This window comes from Anolis sagrei, chromosome 3 (genome assembly GCF_037176765.1).
Source record: "Anolis sagrei isolate rAnoSag1 chromosome 3, rAnoSag1.mat, whole genome shotgun sequence".
NCBI classification, from domain to species: domain Eukaryota; kingdom Metazoa; phylum Chordata; class Lepidosauria; order Squamata; family Dactyloidae; genus Anolis; species Anolis sagrei.
The window spans coordinates 246,216,760-246,231,588 of NC_090023.1; the positions used below are offsets into that span (position 1 = coordinate 246,216,760).

The 14,829-nt window shown below is 40.2% G+C and overlaps 1 protein-coding gene across 3 annotated transcripts in view; it reads left to right on the forward strand.

Moving 5' to 3' along the window:
- The window catches only part of SCHIP1 (schwannomin interacting protein 1), a 520,084-nt gene that overhangs the window by 329,095 nt on the left and 176,160 nt on the right, over positions 1 to 14,829 (forward strand). Inside the window, exon 1 of one of the 3 annotated variants that reach the window (XM_060767614.2) lies at positions 3,577 to 3,988. The exons of the other annotated variants lie outside the window; for them this stretch is intronic. Coding sequence (XP_060623597.2) covers positions 3,983 to 3,988 — 6 coding nt within the window. The 5' untranslated portion in view covers positions 3,577 to 3,982. Of the gene's footprint in view, positions 1 to 3,576; positions 3,989 to 14,829 lie in introns of those variants that run through there. 3 annotated transcript variants of the gene reach the window in all.

Genomic DNA, 14,829 nt, shown 5'->3' on the forward strand with positions numbered 1-14,829 from the left:
GCCTGGAGATTTCAGGGGTTGACTTTAGGACCTTATTTATGCAAAACTTGTGCTGTACTAGTGAGCATTGCCATAACTGTATACTCATCTTTATCCACTGCTGCCTGGTTAGAAGTGTAACCTTTATTTATGGTACAATGTTGGAATCTAAAAGATAGAAAAGTGGGTGGCTTTTGCACCCAACTCCAAAATTCCCCTGGTGTTAATACTTCAGAGCCTTTAAGAAAAAAGTTCCTTTTTACATGGTCTTTTTATGTCTGCTTTCTGTCTGACTTGGTTTTGCTGTGTGCTTTTTGTTGTTGCTGTTGTTGTTGTTAATTCCTCAACCACAGTTGCAAACATAGATATACTTACCAAAGGGTTATCCTCCATTAAAATCAAGTGAAATATGTGTAAGATTATGCTGTGAATTTGCATAAATGTACCTATTAATAAAACAGTATTTCTGAGGGAAAATCAAGCTTTTCTATTCTTTAGGCAGTGTACTTGCAAAGCTACATAAGAAATACAGAACTGGAAATTTTTCAAATGAAAATAATGATACTAATAAATCCCTAATGTTCTAAAAGCAAAGCAAAACTATCTAACTTATTCTGTAAGATATAGCTGGTTGTAATACTTTGATCTTCAAAAATGCTTGGTTTTAAATCTCAGAACTTGTTTGTTTTGATTTATATTTAAGGATTCTTAAGGGCATGCCTTCTTTCAGATCATTATCAGATATCTGGTGCTTACCCATGCTCATCTTGTTAATAATCTCCAATCAATACAGACAAATATCAGAGTCTTCAAAACTCATGTGAAACACTAGTTTGTAAATCAGCCTTATGGGTAACATTTTGCCTGCACAAAAACCTCCCTGAGTGTAATTTCCATTTGCCGTCTGTGCTTCATTTATTTTATGTCCTAAATGAATGTGTTTGGTACTTTAAATGTTTCTTAGATGTGACATGGTAGGAAAATATATCTTGTAAACTTTTGCTAATGAAGTCAGTGCAGACCGGAACAGACTCAGAATTTTTGCTGATGTAGCAGTCCAAAACTTTGCAATAAATCCACATCAAGTATAGAAATTTAATATAATTGACAATAAAAAAGCACTAAGTGTGTGCTGTGATTTTATTCAAAGGCATTCCCTGCTGGTGAAATGTCATTTAGCAATTCAGAAAACATGGCCAAGATTTCAAACTGTCTAGTCATAAGCTGAACAGTAGGCACTGGATGAGGCATTAGCCTCCTGTAGTTGAGCTAATTGTTAGATCTTATTTTAAATTAATAAGTGCTATCCATATATGAAAAGAAACTTACAGGCCTTCAAAGACAAATCAAGCCTTATTATTAGGGCATAGTTGCTATGGTGATTGTTTCTTTTCTCTAGGAGATACAGGTCAAGAGCCTCGTATGGATAGTTTAAGGATATACTTCTAGTCTAGAGTAGAATCATAGAGTTGGAAGAAGACCATAAGGGCCATCTAGTCCAACTCCATTCTGCTATGCAGGAATACACAATCAAAGCACACCAAACATATTGACATCCAGCTTCTGTTAAAAAAAACCTCCCCAAAAAGAGATTATATTACACTCCAAGGCAGCATATTCCACTGACAAACAGCACTTATCCTCAGGAGGTTCTTCATAATGTTTAGCTAGAATACTTCATCACACTGAAAGGGACAAAGTATGCATCCCATTGCATTCAGTATGTAAACTGACCTGAAATCAGACAGGAGCCATATCTCCTGCCCTTGAATTGAATAAGGCACATTTGTCATCATCACACAGGGAGCTTATGATATTTGCATGTACTATGAGACACAACAGTAATTGCAACATTTCAGAGATAAGAAATCATAGAAGTTTTCAAGAGTCATTTGGCTTATAAAGACTGTAGAGCCCAAAGTACAGGTAGAATAGAAGTAAGATACATCTTTTCTTAGAAACAATTCTGAAGAAGAGCATTTATTATTTTTAAAAAACACTTCAATGTGCATACCTTTGACTGTAATATACTCATGTTATTTTCACCGGTAATTGAATGTGAAAGACAAACCAATGACTTTCCATAATGCACACCCACATGACACATCATTGATGGAAGACAACAAAATACACACTGGTACAAACTACAGGAAGCCATCCCATGCAGAAACAAGTTGCTTATGATTCCTGCCAACGTTTCAGAATGAAGAAGGTGCAAATGGTTTACCTATGGCATCCAATGGTATACTCATGAAAAGGGATGAACATTGTGGAATGGAAAGCATTGGATCTCATAGGTAACACTTCAAAACTTAATGTTTAAACCCAGTGAGTTAATATCCCAGGTCTCTGGAGCATTAGAAAACAATCTTGTTCCACCTTCAATACGACAACATTTGAAACATTTAAATATGGCTATCATGTCACCACTTAACCTTTTTCCTCCAAGCTAAACATACCCAGCTCTCTAAGCGGCTCCTCATAACTTATGGTTTCTGCTCAGGTGTTCAGCAAGCCCTATGAGCAGCATCTTAGAGAGCTGAGCATGTTTAGCCTGCAGAAGAGAAGGCTGAGAGGAGACATGATGGCCATGTATAAATATGTGAGGGGAAGTCATAGGGAGGAGGAAGCAGACTTGTTTTCTGCTGCCCTGGAGACTAGGTTGTGCAATAGTGGCTTCAAACTACAGGAAAAAAAAATCCACCTGAACATTAGGAAGAACTTCTAACTGTGAGAGCTGTTCTGCAGTGGAACTCTCCGCTTCAGAGTGTGGTGGATGCTCCTTCTTTGGAGGCTTTTCAGCAGGGGTTGGATGTCCATCCGTCAGGGGTGCTTTGAATGCCATGTACCTTTTCATGCAAATATGGCAGTTAAAGTGGAAGAAGAGCACTATAATTATGTAGTGCAGATATGCCATTGGTTTCTGGAACTAAGATCCTAAACAGCATTCAAGAAATTTAATATTTCTATCATATTTGTAATAGATTATATCACATGTGTGTTGGTGTGCATGTATCTTTAAGCAGGCTGCATGTACTTGATTAGCACAACAGGAGGAGAGCTAGTTGAAACCATTAGTCTCTTATACATCCGTCCCATTTCTTAAAAAAACATTTGAGCTTTGAGAGAAAAGCAGAGAGACAATGAGAGAAAGGCTTTTTAAAAAACACCTTTCCATTACTTTGTTTTTACTTTATTTTCAAACACGTCTCCTCCACCTGAATAACTACCAATATTAAAATAGAATTTGTTATCCTGGCACCCTCCTATTCATGTTTACCCATTTATTTCCTAAACGGCCATTGGATTCCAGCCCGAGGTGCACTTTACAGCAGCTTGTATTTATTAACATTGCTTTAATACACACACATATATAGACAGACATAGAATGACAATGCTGTTACTATTACTGCATGTTGTTGCTACTCCTAGCTTGGAGGTGTATCATAGATTTTGATTTTTTAAAAAGTGAAGGAAAGATGGAATGAAAAAGTCATGCTGCATTAAATGATGTGAAGTGTACACTGGGAGTGGTGAAAGGGAAGGAAGCATGAATAATTCAAAGGAGAGGCTGGATTTGCGTTGCAAGGTCGATGAATGAAAAAGGCAAGGCTTTAGGACAGATCAGCTCATATTCTTTCAGTGTTGTCAAGAGATCGCCATCCATCTGGAGGGTTAAGGCAAGTTCATGCGACGCAAGGCTCATCACTCCAAGAAAAGATTAGACTGAAACCCATTGGCACCAGGTTGGGTTCAGTGGGAGCCCGGCAGCTGCTGGGAAAAGGTTGGAGCCTGAATGTTGGATGCCAAGCGAATTGGAGCCTAGTTTGAACTCAGCTTCCACATTCTCTGAACAGAATGGTTATCAAAGGGGACGGGAGAGGATGAACAATACCCACCCGGGCAGCCAAGTACAGAGAACACGACCCTACTTTATTTATTCCATTGAAATGACTGGAATGCCTTACAGAATGGCTTGAAAGAGAAGGTCTGTTTGTAGAAGATGAATGTGAGTATTGCTAAAGCGAGGGGGTGGGGTAGGGCAGAGTTTTCAGTGCATTTCTGGCTTTAATAAGGACCATTTGATTTCTCTTGCAAGGGATGACAATAGCTATTGTAGGGTGCAAACAATTCCAACAGTGTGCAGGCTATTCCAGCTGCTTAGAATGGAACTTTTGGCTGGGCTTTGTTTTAAAGTAATCTACAGATATTCCAGGTCATGGTTAGACCGGAGTGGGAAACATAGGAACAAATAACTTGCATAGTCGGATGAATGCATTTCAGGTTTCAGCTCTCTTTAATTGCATCTCGGTGGTACCTAATCTGCCAGAAAGCACTTTTATTTTTAGAAATGTTTCAGTGGATCAAGCAGCCCTGCCCCAAATGTATACATTTGCTTTTCAGCCACTTTGAAAGGTAGGAAGTAAATAGCAAAATTATGATTTAGTGCTGTTCATAATCAATTATGCAGGCTTTGTAACTTTGACAGGGAGGAAAGCAGAAGCCTGCGGCTACGGGTATTTAGAAGGGCAATTGCTAATTAAATGTAGAAAAATTGTGTTTGAAGGGGCAAATTTAAAAATTAGCCACAGTTTGAACAAACCGGATATAGGCAAGATGCATTTGGAATAGAACAGAATTGCCTTTCAGTGTGGTTTTATCAGCTGAATTGATCCAAACTGCTACCCATGCTGTTTCTAAGTACAGAGTATTGCAGAAGTCTTGCTTTTCAGGCAGTCAATGGGCTGTTTCATGATCCTAATATTTTGGCAGTGGAAATCATTCTAAGTAATGCACTTTAAAATGGATTTAATTTGTTCTAGTCAGCAACTTTAAGCTGCTCACCTGTCTACCATAGTGAATTAGATGCAGAATGAGACAGGCATGTATCATATGAAGCATTATCTCAACAGTTAATACATTCAACATATCATCTTGAGTGTATTAAAATAAAAATGTTCTTTGAACATGAGTTTTTTTAAGTCCAGTGAAGCAGTGATCTTCTCCTCTTCCTCCTCTTCTCCTCCTCATCCTCTTTCTTCCTTACCACATCTCTCCCTCCCTTGTTAGCCTTTGAATCAATGATGCAAGCTTTTGTGAAAACTTTTGGTGCACATAAAACTGTATTTGAAATAAACTCTCAAGCAAAACATATTAAGTCATAAAATGATAGACACCTAAGGGAGTTAATATTATGAGGAATGATTTTTGGGATTCACCCTTTGCAAATTCCTCTCAATAGGTACAGCCAACCCTAACTATACATGCCTCATAGTCAGTGTATATACCATTTAAAAAAAGGTGATGTGTACATTGACTTCCTTTGTACATAGACCTCATCAGAACAAGAGGTTTCCAACTGGCTAGAAATGTACATGTGGGAAATAGATGTTCCTTGATATCAAGCATGACAATTTGGCCAGGAGATATGGGCTAGCTCTTTTTATGAAGAAGACACTTATCTATAATGAGATGAGGAGAAAGAAGATATGAAACATACAAATAAATAGAGGAAATTAATTTTCCTACAAAGAGATAGAGGGAAACCAGAACCATCATTTACAAAAACTCCCCCTACTGGAGAATGACTTCTACCTCCTATTCAGTTCATAGGCTTTGATTTGAATGAACAAACATTGCTCGTACAACTAATAGCATGAAAACAAACCTAGCAGAATTGTTCAGTGCATGAGTCTTAAGATGAGAAATCCTCAGTTCAGATATTCTCTTTCTGCTCAACTTGATAGCTTTAGATAAGCCCCTGTTCTCTCAGTTGAAGGCTATCACGTTCAGTGTGGAGATAATAACATAGATAAGGTATGATTGTTAACTTTTGAGGAGCCTGACTCCTTTTTGGCTCTTGTAATCATTGACAGTGTACTGTACATAGCACACAAATATGCAACACAGCAATAGAGATGTTGGAGATATTTTTCATTGATACAAACATAATATTTTTATGTTAATATTTTGTCGATAACTATAAGCTGCAGAATGGAAAGGGCTTTTCTTTTCTTTTCAAAAGTGAGACTGATCCACATTTTCACCTGCACCAGCATATCCAATGGAAACCAAGCTAACAGACACATAGAAGGTGCACAGAGATCACATAATGCCCTTATTGAGACTGCTCTACTGGCTCCCAGTTTGTTTTAGAACACAGTTTAAAGTACTGATAATGACCTATAACACCATATATGGCTCTGATAAAAGCTGATAGCTGATATCGCCTATGAGATCATCAGGACAGGTCATTTTCTCAGTCCCGACACCATTTACAAACACAGTTAGTGGGGATGTGAGAGGGGCCTTCTCAGTGGCCCCTGAACTCTGGAACTTCCCTTCCTGTTGTCCTTCGGGTGGCAAGTTAAAACATTTTTGATTCAGGGAAGCTTTTGAAAACAGAACATTTTTAAAGAATGGGGGCATTTATTTATTTTAATTGAATCATTTTAATAGTTGTACAGGTTTAATTCCATTTTAATATTTACCTTTTGTGTATGTTAATAATATTGCTTTGTATGTGTGCAGGCATGTAGCCGGGAGGGGGGGGCTTGAGGGGCTTCAGCCCCCCCCCCCCCCCCCGAAATTCTCATGGTGGTTCGCGAAAAGGCCTTACTGGTGCATTATTTAAACTGTTATGTTTATTCATATCATGATCTGATCACCATACTCAATATATCCCATATGCATGGGGGTATTGGGGTAATGATACAAAAGGTTTGCTAGGGTAGACCCTCTTTCACTCAGACTCAGCCCCCCCCCCCCCCCCGAAATTCACACACACACACCCCGAAACCCTCCCTGGAAAAAACTCAGCCCGCCCCCCCCTGAATCGAAATCCTGGCTATGGGCCTGTATGTGTGAGTTGCTTTGAGTCTAATCCTGAGGGAAAAGGTAGAGGAAGTGGAAGAGGAGGAAGAGGAGGAGGAGGAGGAGGAGGAGGAGGAGGAGGAGGAGGAAGGGAGGGAGGGAAGGAAGGAAGGAAGGAAGGAAGGAAGGAAGGAAGGAAGGAAGGAAGGAGGGAGGGAGGGATGTAGTAAAGAAGAACAATCTTTTAGAAGAGGAAGTTAGAGAATATTTTGTATGCAAACTTGGCAAAGCTATGGAGTGGAATTAATACAAGAATGCTTTGGGGTAAAATTTGCTCATTTAAACAATCTAAACATCAGGACCATAATCCAAGCAAAGTTAAGCATTGATTGATTCCAGTAGGAAAATGTTAAGATTGCACTTGAATTCATGGAACCTATAAGTGCTTAACTTTTGCTTACAGTGTAATAAAATACAGTGATAGATATATTATACTCTCGTGTATGTACTCATCAAAATAACATGAACCCCAAATAGATAACCTAAAGCTTCATCATATTAGAATTGATTTGGACAGTTATTGGGTGACTTATATCATTAAAAGAATGCAAATATATTTTCCCCTTATATAGCACACATCCTAATACATCCTTAGCACTCCTATTTATCACAATATGTAGTGTAGAAACTCTTCTTGTATAGGATAACATGAAAACAATACAAATGGCAAAGAACAACTGGAGGGAATATGCAAGCATTCATTCATTTTTTTGTCAGCTGATGGCTGATGCAAACTTTCAAAGTGCAGGCATTAGCTGCATAATAAAAAGGGTAATGCAATGCAGACTTGTGCTTAAGGACTTGAAGAAAATAACTGGGTAGAAACAAGCATCCAAAACAGCATAGATGTTTGTAAGGAAAGCAAGTTGTTTTCAAAGCAGCAGTCTTGAGGAAGGGAAGACATTAATGATGCCTTACCCTTTCCATTTCTATAAGTCATTAGTAATTATTTATCATAATAATCCCATGTTCAAAATTCAAAGACAGCTCATCCTTAGGTATTTAGATAATTAGGACCAGCCACATGGAGGGTTAAAGCCTGAATGCTTTTTTTTCCAGCTTCCCAGAAGCATTTGGCTAGGCAATAGTGTTGCACATTCGGGGTAAATCTTGACTCGCTACATGTCCTGCCTTTCGGTGGGTACCCCGATCCATTTTTTGGGAGTCACCTGAAATCAGGAGGGCAGATATTTGTTTTCACTCTGGGGTGCTAATAAATTCATTTTCTATCAGCCCATTATATGGGGGAAGGCTTCCCAGACTCCCCTTCCCATCATTTCAGGCATTTTAAAGCTGTTTCTACTCTAGAGGAGAGGTGCTCAGCTACAGTCAGGTGTGCACTTTAAGGAGACTTCTTCTTACTTGCTGTTTCTATTCTAGAGGAGGCACTTGGCTGCAGAACTGGCAGGTGCACGCACTTTCTGGGCCTGCATGCCACACACACACACTCTTTCCAAAACAAGGAGGCAAGTTGTATTTCTTACTTTAGAGTAGGTGGTCAGCTGCAGGCACTGGCCGGCACGCGCACTTTCTGGGCCTGTACAACAAAAACACTAGAGTGTGTGTGTGGTGTGCAGGCCCAGTGCACACGCCTGTCAATGCCTGCATCCAAGCACTTTCTCTAGAGTAAAAAAAATGCTTACTCTAGAGGAGATGCTCGGATGTTGGCACTGGCAGACACATGCACTTTCTGGGCCTGCATGCCACACATGCACTCTCTTTCCAAAGCAAGGAGTTCTCTTTTTCTTACTCTACTGAAGGTACTCAGCTGCAAGCAGGTGTGTGCGCTTTCTCTCCTGGGCGGGACCATACCAGCGATGACCTCAAAGAGGAGAGTAGTTTTCAGGGAATGACAGTTCACTTTTTGTTTGCTGGGGAATTGATTTTTAAAAGATTAAACTGTGATGCCAAAAAGCAGAGAAGGCGCTGTGTCAAGCTGATTTTTGTCCCGGGAGGGGCCTTCCCATTACATGCTCCCAAAGGTAATGAAAGTAACAATATAATGATGAAACAGGAGAAATTAATTCCATGCACAACTCTACTAGGCAAGGTCCCAAACAATATATCTGGCTTGCACCCAACAATGTTTTCCTAGTACACTACAGATATTATGACTCTAATTTACATCTCAAGCTCATGAAGACCTCCTTGGCCAGTTTATCACATTTTATTTCTTGTTCCCAGCATCACAAGCCATTCCAATAACTCCCCTCGCCATTGATATAGTTATCTACTTATCTTGGAGAACTGTATTTACTGCATTTACTTACAGTAAACAAAAATGTGGGAAACAATGTGGTGTAGTGTTTTGAGCATTGGATTACAACTCTGTAGACCAGGTTTCAAATCTCTGCTCACCCATGAAAACCCACTGGATGACCTTGGGTACGGCACACAGTCTCAACACCATAAAACATCTTATGTTAGACATCACTAGAAAGTGCACAAAAATAAGAAGGGCGAGCACAGAGCCAGTGTCGTAGTGATTTGGGTGTCATGCTTAGCATCTTTGGTTCATCATAAGTTGGAAATAACTTGAATGCATGCCACAAGGTCCACACGTATGCTACTCTGAGACCCGAAAAGGAGTTCTATTGATGTGTGTTTGAACACGTCATCAGGATCCATGCTTTAGCATGTTTCCCAAGTGCAAGTATACATAAGTAGAAATTCCTTTTAGAACTTCCTTATTAAAAAGGGGGTGAATCAGGATGGAGACAGGATGTTGGCACACGCTTTACATGCATGACTTTATGCCACTTTTAGCCTTTTTCAGGCTGAAAGCCCACACAGCTCCAAACCAGTATATTCCCTGGTCTTTCCTTCGTATCAAAAAAGCAAGTTTCATTTGTCTAACTCATAAGAGCTCACTATGAGAAAGCCAAGCCTTGGACAAATTACTTTTAAATCTTTAGATTCCAAAATCCCTTCCACCATCATTGTAGGAACTTTTTCCAAGTTCAGTGCAAAACAAGCACTGTCAGTATTTTGCCTTATTCTCTTTTTGAAAAAATGTATTCATAATTTTAATTTCCCTTTCTTTTTTACTGTCATGTTCAGGCACAGTGATACAGACTGATGTCTGGAGACATTATCAAATGAACCAGGAATGAAAAGGAAACAGACTTTTAAAGTGGTCTTTTCTAATTGGATCTGTAGGCAGCTATCATTGTCAGTCTGTGTCTCTGTTCTTCATAATATGATCTAGGGAAATCAAAGAAACAATGTCTTTTATGGAATATTTGATGCATTCGAATGCTTATCTGTGTGTGAAGTGTTGGAGAAAAAACACGCCTGCCATCTGAGATTTCTCTGCACTCCTCACTCTCTAACACTAAACTAAACTCTTCATCCTCTAATCTTGCTTGAAGGATAATCTTTATTTCATTGTATGCAAAGATAACATTTGCATGAAGGCTTTTGTGTCGCAAGATGTGCTAATTATTGAACAAACACTACCAAGCAGGCTATGCATTCCAGTTGGCCTAGTATTGTGGGGACATTGTGTGGCAATTCAAATGGAGCTTAGAAAAGTTACTTTTTGGGCTACAATACCTTGAATTCCTCAACAGCATCGTCAAGTACATCTCTGCACAATTCTTTGCCATGAAATTACTCTTTGCTAAATGTTTCTCACTTTCAGTCTTACATATGCTGGTCGCTTCTGGGGATCACAACCAGATACAGTGAAGACATCTGCCCTTGCGCTGTGCTACTCTGCTGCTGAGTATGCATGCCCAGTGTGGAACACATCTCACCACACTAAAACAGTGGATGTGGCTCTTAATGAGACATGCCGCATTATCACAGGGTGTCTGCGCCCTACACCACTGGAGAAATTACACTGCTTAGCCGGTATTGCACCACCTGACATCCGCCGGGAAGTAGCAGCCAATAGTGAAAGCCAATAGTGAAAGGACCAAGGCAGAGACATCTCCAGCTCATCCCCTGTTTGGGTATCAGCCAGCACGTCAACGACTTAAATCTAGAAATAGTTTTCTAAGATCTACAGAGACACTCGCTGGAACACCTCAGCAAGCGAGAGTCCAAAAGTGGTCCTGATTAATCCTCTACAACTTCTCCCTTTAAGCTTTGAAATGCCACAGTTTTTTCCCACCTCCTCCCAATTTTCCACTTTGTCCTCAGCAGGCCCGTAGCCAGGATTTCGATTTGGGGGGGGGGGGGGTGAGTTTTTTTCAGGGGGGGGTTGGGGGGCTGAGTTTTGGGGGGGGCAGAGTCTGAGTGAAAGAGGGTCTACCCTAGCAAACCTTTTGTATCATTACCCCAATACCCCCATGCATATGGGATATATTGAGTATGGTGATCAGATCATGATATGAATAAACCTAACAGTTTAAATAATGCACCAGTAAGGCCTTTTCACGAACCACCATGAGAATTTCGGGAGGGGCTGAAGCCCCTCAACACCCCCCCCCCCCCCCCCCCCGGTCCTCAGGTTACTACAACTGCTGTAAGTAGTGTTCAAAGTGCAAATGGAGTTGGCATTCAGCTATCTTAGTGGAGAAAGAACAGAAAGCAGTTCTTGCCTTTCCCAGTAGACTCAGGCAAAAGCAACAGGCTGCAGTCTCTCCTGGCATATGTACTTTTTCTCATTTATAAGCAAACTCTGGTATTGCTTGGTCACATATGTCCCAGTTTTCATCTGTAAAATGCTGAATGATATAAGCATATCTCCAACACATACAGTACTAATGTGCAACCTTGATTTTGTAATTTTTTATTTTCATTTTTTTAATTTATTTTTCTTGGTGTTCTTAGCTTACCCTGCAATGCATTTGTCACAAGCTCATTAATCCACCTTAATACTTGCAGCCTTTATAATTGCTGAAGCAAGACAAGTTACAGTGGCTAATTGGATATGGTGTTAGGTTTTATGGATTTAGAGATACACATGATTCTATGGCTGGATGGCCATCCGTTGATGGTACCTTGATTGCATAGCAAAAAGTTGGACTGGATGGCCCTGGACAGCCCTTGTGGTCTCTTCTAGCCATATGATTCAGTGAGCCCTCTTCCACATACACTACCATGTATCCACATGCCAGTGACATTAAGTCCATGCTACTACCAGCCTACAAAGATACATGTATACACATTCAGCATGCATATAAGAGCTCAGTATGCTTATTTCTGGAAACCGTGCTCCTTCAGTGACAGCATATATGCTTGGCATGCTCCTAACTCAGGCATGAGCAAATTTTGACCCCCTTGGTGTTTTGGACTTCAACTCCCACAATTCCTAACAGCTGGTAAACTGACTGGGATTTCTGGGAGTGGAAGTCCAAAACACCTGGAGGGCTGAAGTTTGCCCATGCCTGTCCTAACTGCCACATGCCAGATTTAAGCATGAAGGGAAACTAGAGCTTTGTACAGATATAATCAGAACTCTGGACAGCATTCCTATTTACAAGGAAAAGCCATATGGTCATAACCCAGTGGGAATGGAGCATGACTAGTAGAGCATGCAACATTGGGGAAGCACCAGAATACATGGTCTTACTGATCCTGATTGTTAGGGTCCTAAATCAGCTGTGAATCCATGCCAGGGGCTATCTAAAGTGCTGAATCTACTTTGAAGATAAGGTTGAAGAGTTTTGGATACTTCACCAAAGTTGAAGAGCCGCGGTAGCGGAATTGGTTAAACCCTTGTGCCAGCTGAACTTCTGACCTGAAGGTCAGCAGTTTAAATCCATGAGATGGGATGAGCTACCATCTGTCAGCTCCAGCTTGCCATGCAGAGACATGAGAGAAGCCTCCCACAGGCGTCCCCTGGGCAATGTAGCTGCAAACAGCCAATTCTCTCACACCATGAGCAACTTGCAGTTTCTCAAGTCACTTCTGACATAATAATAATAAAAAAAAAGCTGAGCATATTTGTAACCACTGACACTAAACTGCCAACTGCCAGTGCTTGTTTACCTCTCCTCTACCAGACATATTTGATCTTTTTCATCTTCTTTTGTGGAATTCTTGCTGCTGTCGTTTCTGAAAAATACACTGCATCTATGAAGGATCACTATCAGGGGCGGCTCAACCCATTACGCAAAATAAGCATTTGCAGTATAGTTGATTTTGCCCAGGGGCGCTCTTGGGGGAAAATAGACCTTGACATATGTGAGTTGTCATTACTGGGATGTATAGTTCACCTACAATCAAAGAACATTCTGAACTCCACCAATGATGGAATTGAACCAAATATGGCACACAGAACTACCATGATGAACAGAAAATATATATCAGTGTTTGTTTGGGGGGGGGGGGTGCCAAAATACTGTTTGCTTACCGTTGATCAGAGGGCCACCTCTGATCACTATTATAACCTTTCAGTTTAGTAAACCTTCTCCCTGCTCAACATGACACCTTCAAAATGTGTTGGCTTGCAGTGATAATCATCCCCATTGGTTTGTTGTTGTTGTTGGGTACTTCCAAGTCATGTCTGATTTATGGTATTGCTAAGGCAAAGTTATCACAAGGTTTTCTTAGCAAGATTAATTGAGAGAACCTTGCCCTTGCCTTTTCTAAGACTGTGTGAATAACTTGCCAAAATCACCCAGTGGGTTTCCATGACTGAATGAAGATTTGAATGTCAGTCATCCATGATCCTAATCCAACACCACACTGACTCTTATCTGGCATAGCTAATGTTTATACAGGCTCACCACAATGGGAGCTCCACTACATCTGAAGAGCGCCAAATTAAGCAAAGATGAAGTGTTAAGAGCATATGCATGGACATAAACTTCAATTACTATTGTTAACAAAAGACAAGGCTTTGTAGAGGCTGTTGCTGTAATAATAGGAAGGAGAAAAGGATGAGTGGAGGAAGGTTGCCACATACTTTGCTTTCCTGCTCCAGATCTCAGCATGGCACAATTGTATTTTTTAATTAAAAAGTTAAATCCTCCCCTCTGAAAGGACAGTAAGTACTGTGCAATAGATCATTTGCTGAATCATATCAGTACAGAGTAGATATAGTCTGCATGTCCACAAACTATGAGAGCATTTAAGGAAAGCTGATGAACGGCCCTGGCATTTGTGTGGTTTGGACTTTGCAATTATCTCAGAGAATGATAAAGCAGTTTTCTGATATATTCTTGATATACTTTCAGAAAAGCCCGAGGGATATAAACTCATCGGGTGCGCTCAAGTTAACAGTCATAAATCTCTATGCTTTGAGAGGAGATTATATCCCTGGGGTGACTTGCTTTTTATTCTTTTCATACAAATGCTATTAAATAAAATCTTGCTGATGAGGCATCTAGTAAATGTTGATATATTATTCCAGCACAGCCATAACTTAAAATTGTTTGCCACTACCTTGTATAAAAATGTGTCTCACCATTTATTTTTTAAAATCTGGAAATTATTCTTGTTTTTGTTTTTTTCATGTTTACTTTCTGGACATACGATCCCCTCAAATATATAATATACTAGCCATGGCTGGTTTATGCTTACATATCTATGCAATGTTTCATTTCTAAAAAAAAGAGAGATGATAGAGCTAAAAGAAGAGCCATAACTTTTGGCATGGTTTGTACATTATTGTTAGGGATTTATTTCATCATCATCATCATCATCATCACTGGTGATCACTCGTGTCTGAGTAGAATGGCCTTCCAAGCATTGGGTCTTGGTGGTGGGTCCGTAGGTGATTGTGGAGACCTATTCTTGACCTCCATGTTCTTCCACAGTGAGGACCCATGTTTCCAGATGGAAGGTGGTCGGTCCCGGTCAGAGTTAGCTTAACACACCTTCATCTTGACGTGTTTCTCCTTTTCACCTTCCGTCCGTGCCTCTTTGAATTTCACAGCATTGTTAGTCACAGTTGACCTCAAGTTAGAGAGCTCAAGGGCCAGAGCTTTCTAATTCTTGGTGTCTATGCCACAGTTTTTAAGGTTGGTTTTAAGCCCATCTTTAAATCTCTTTTCCTGTCTACCAACCTTCTGTTTTCTGTTC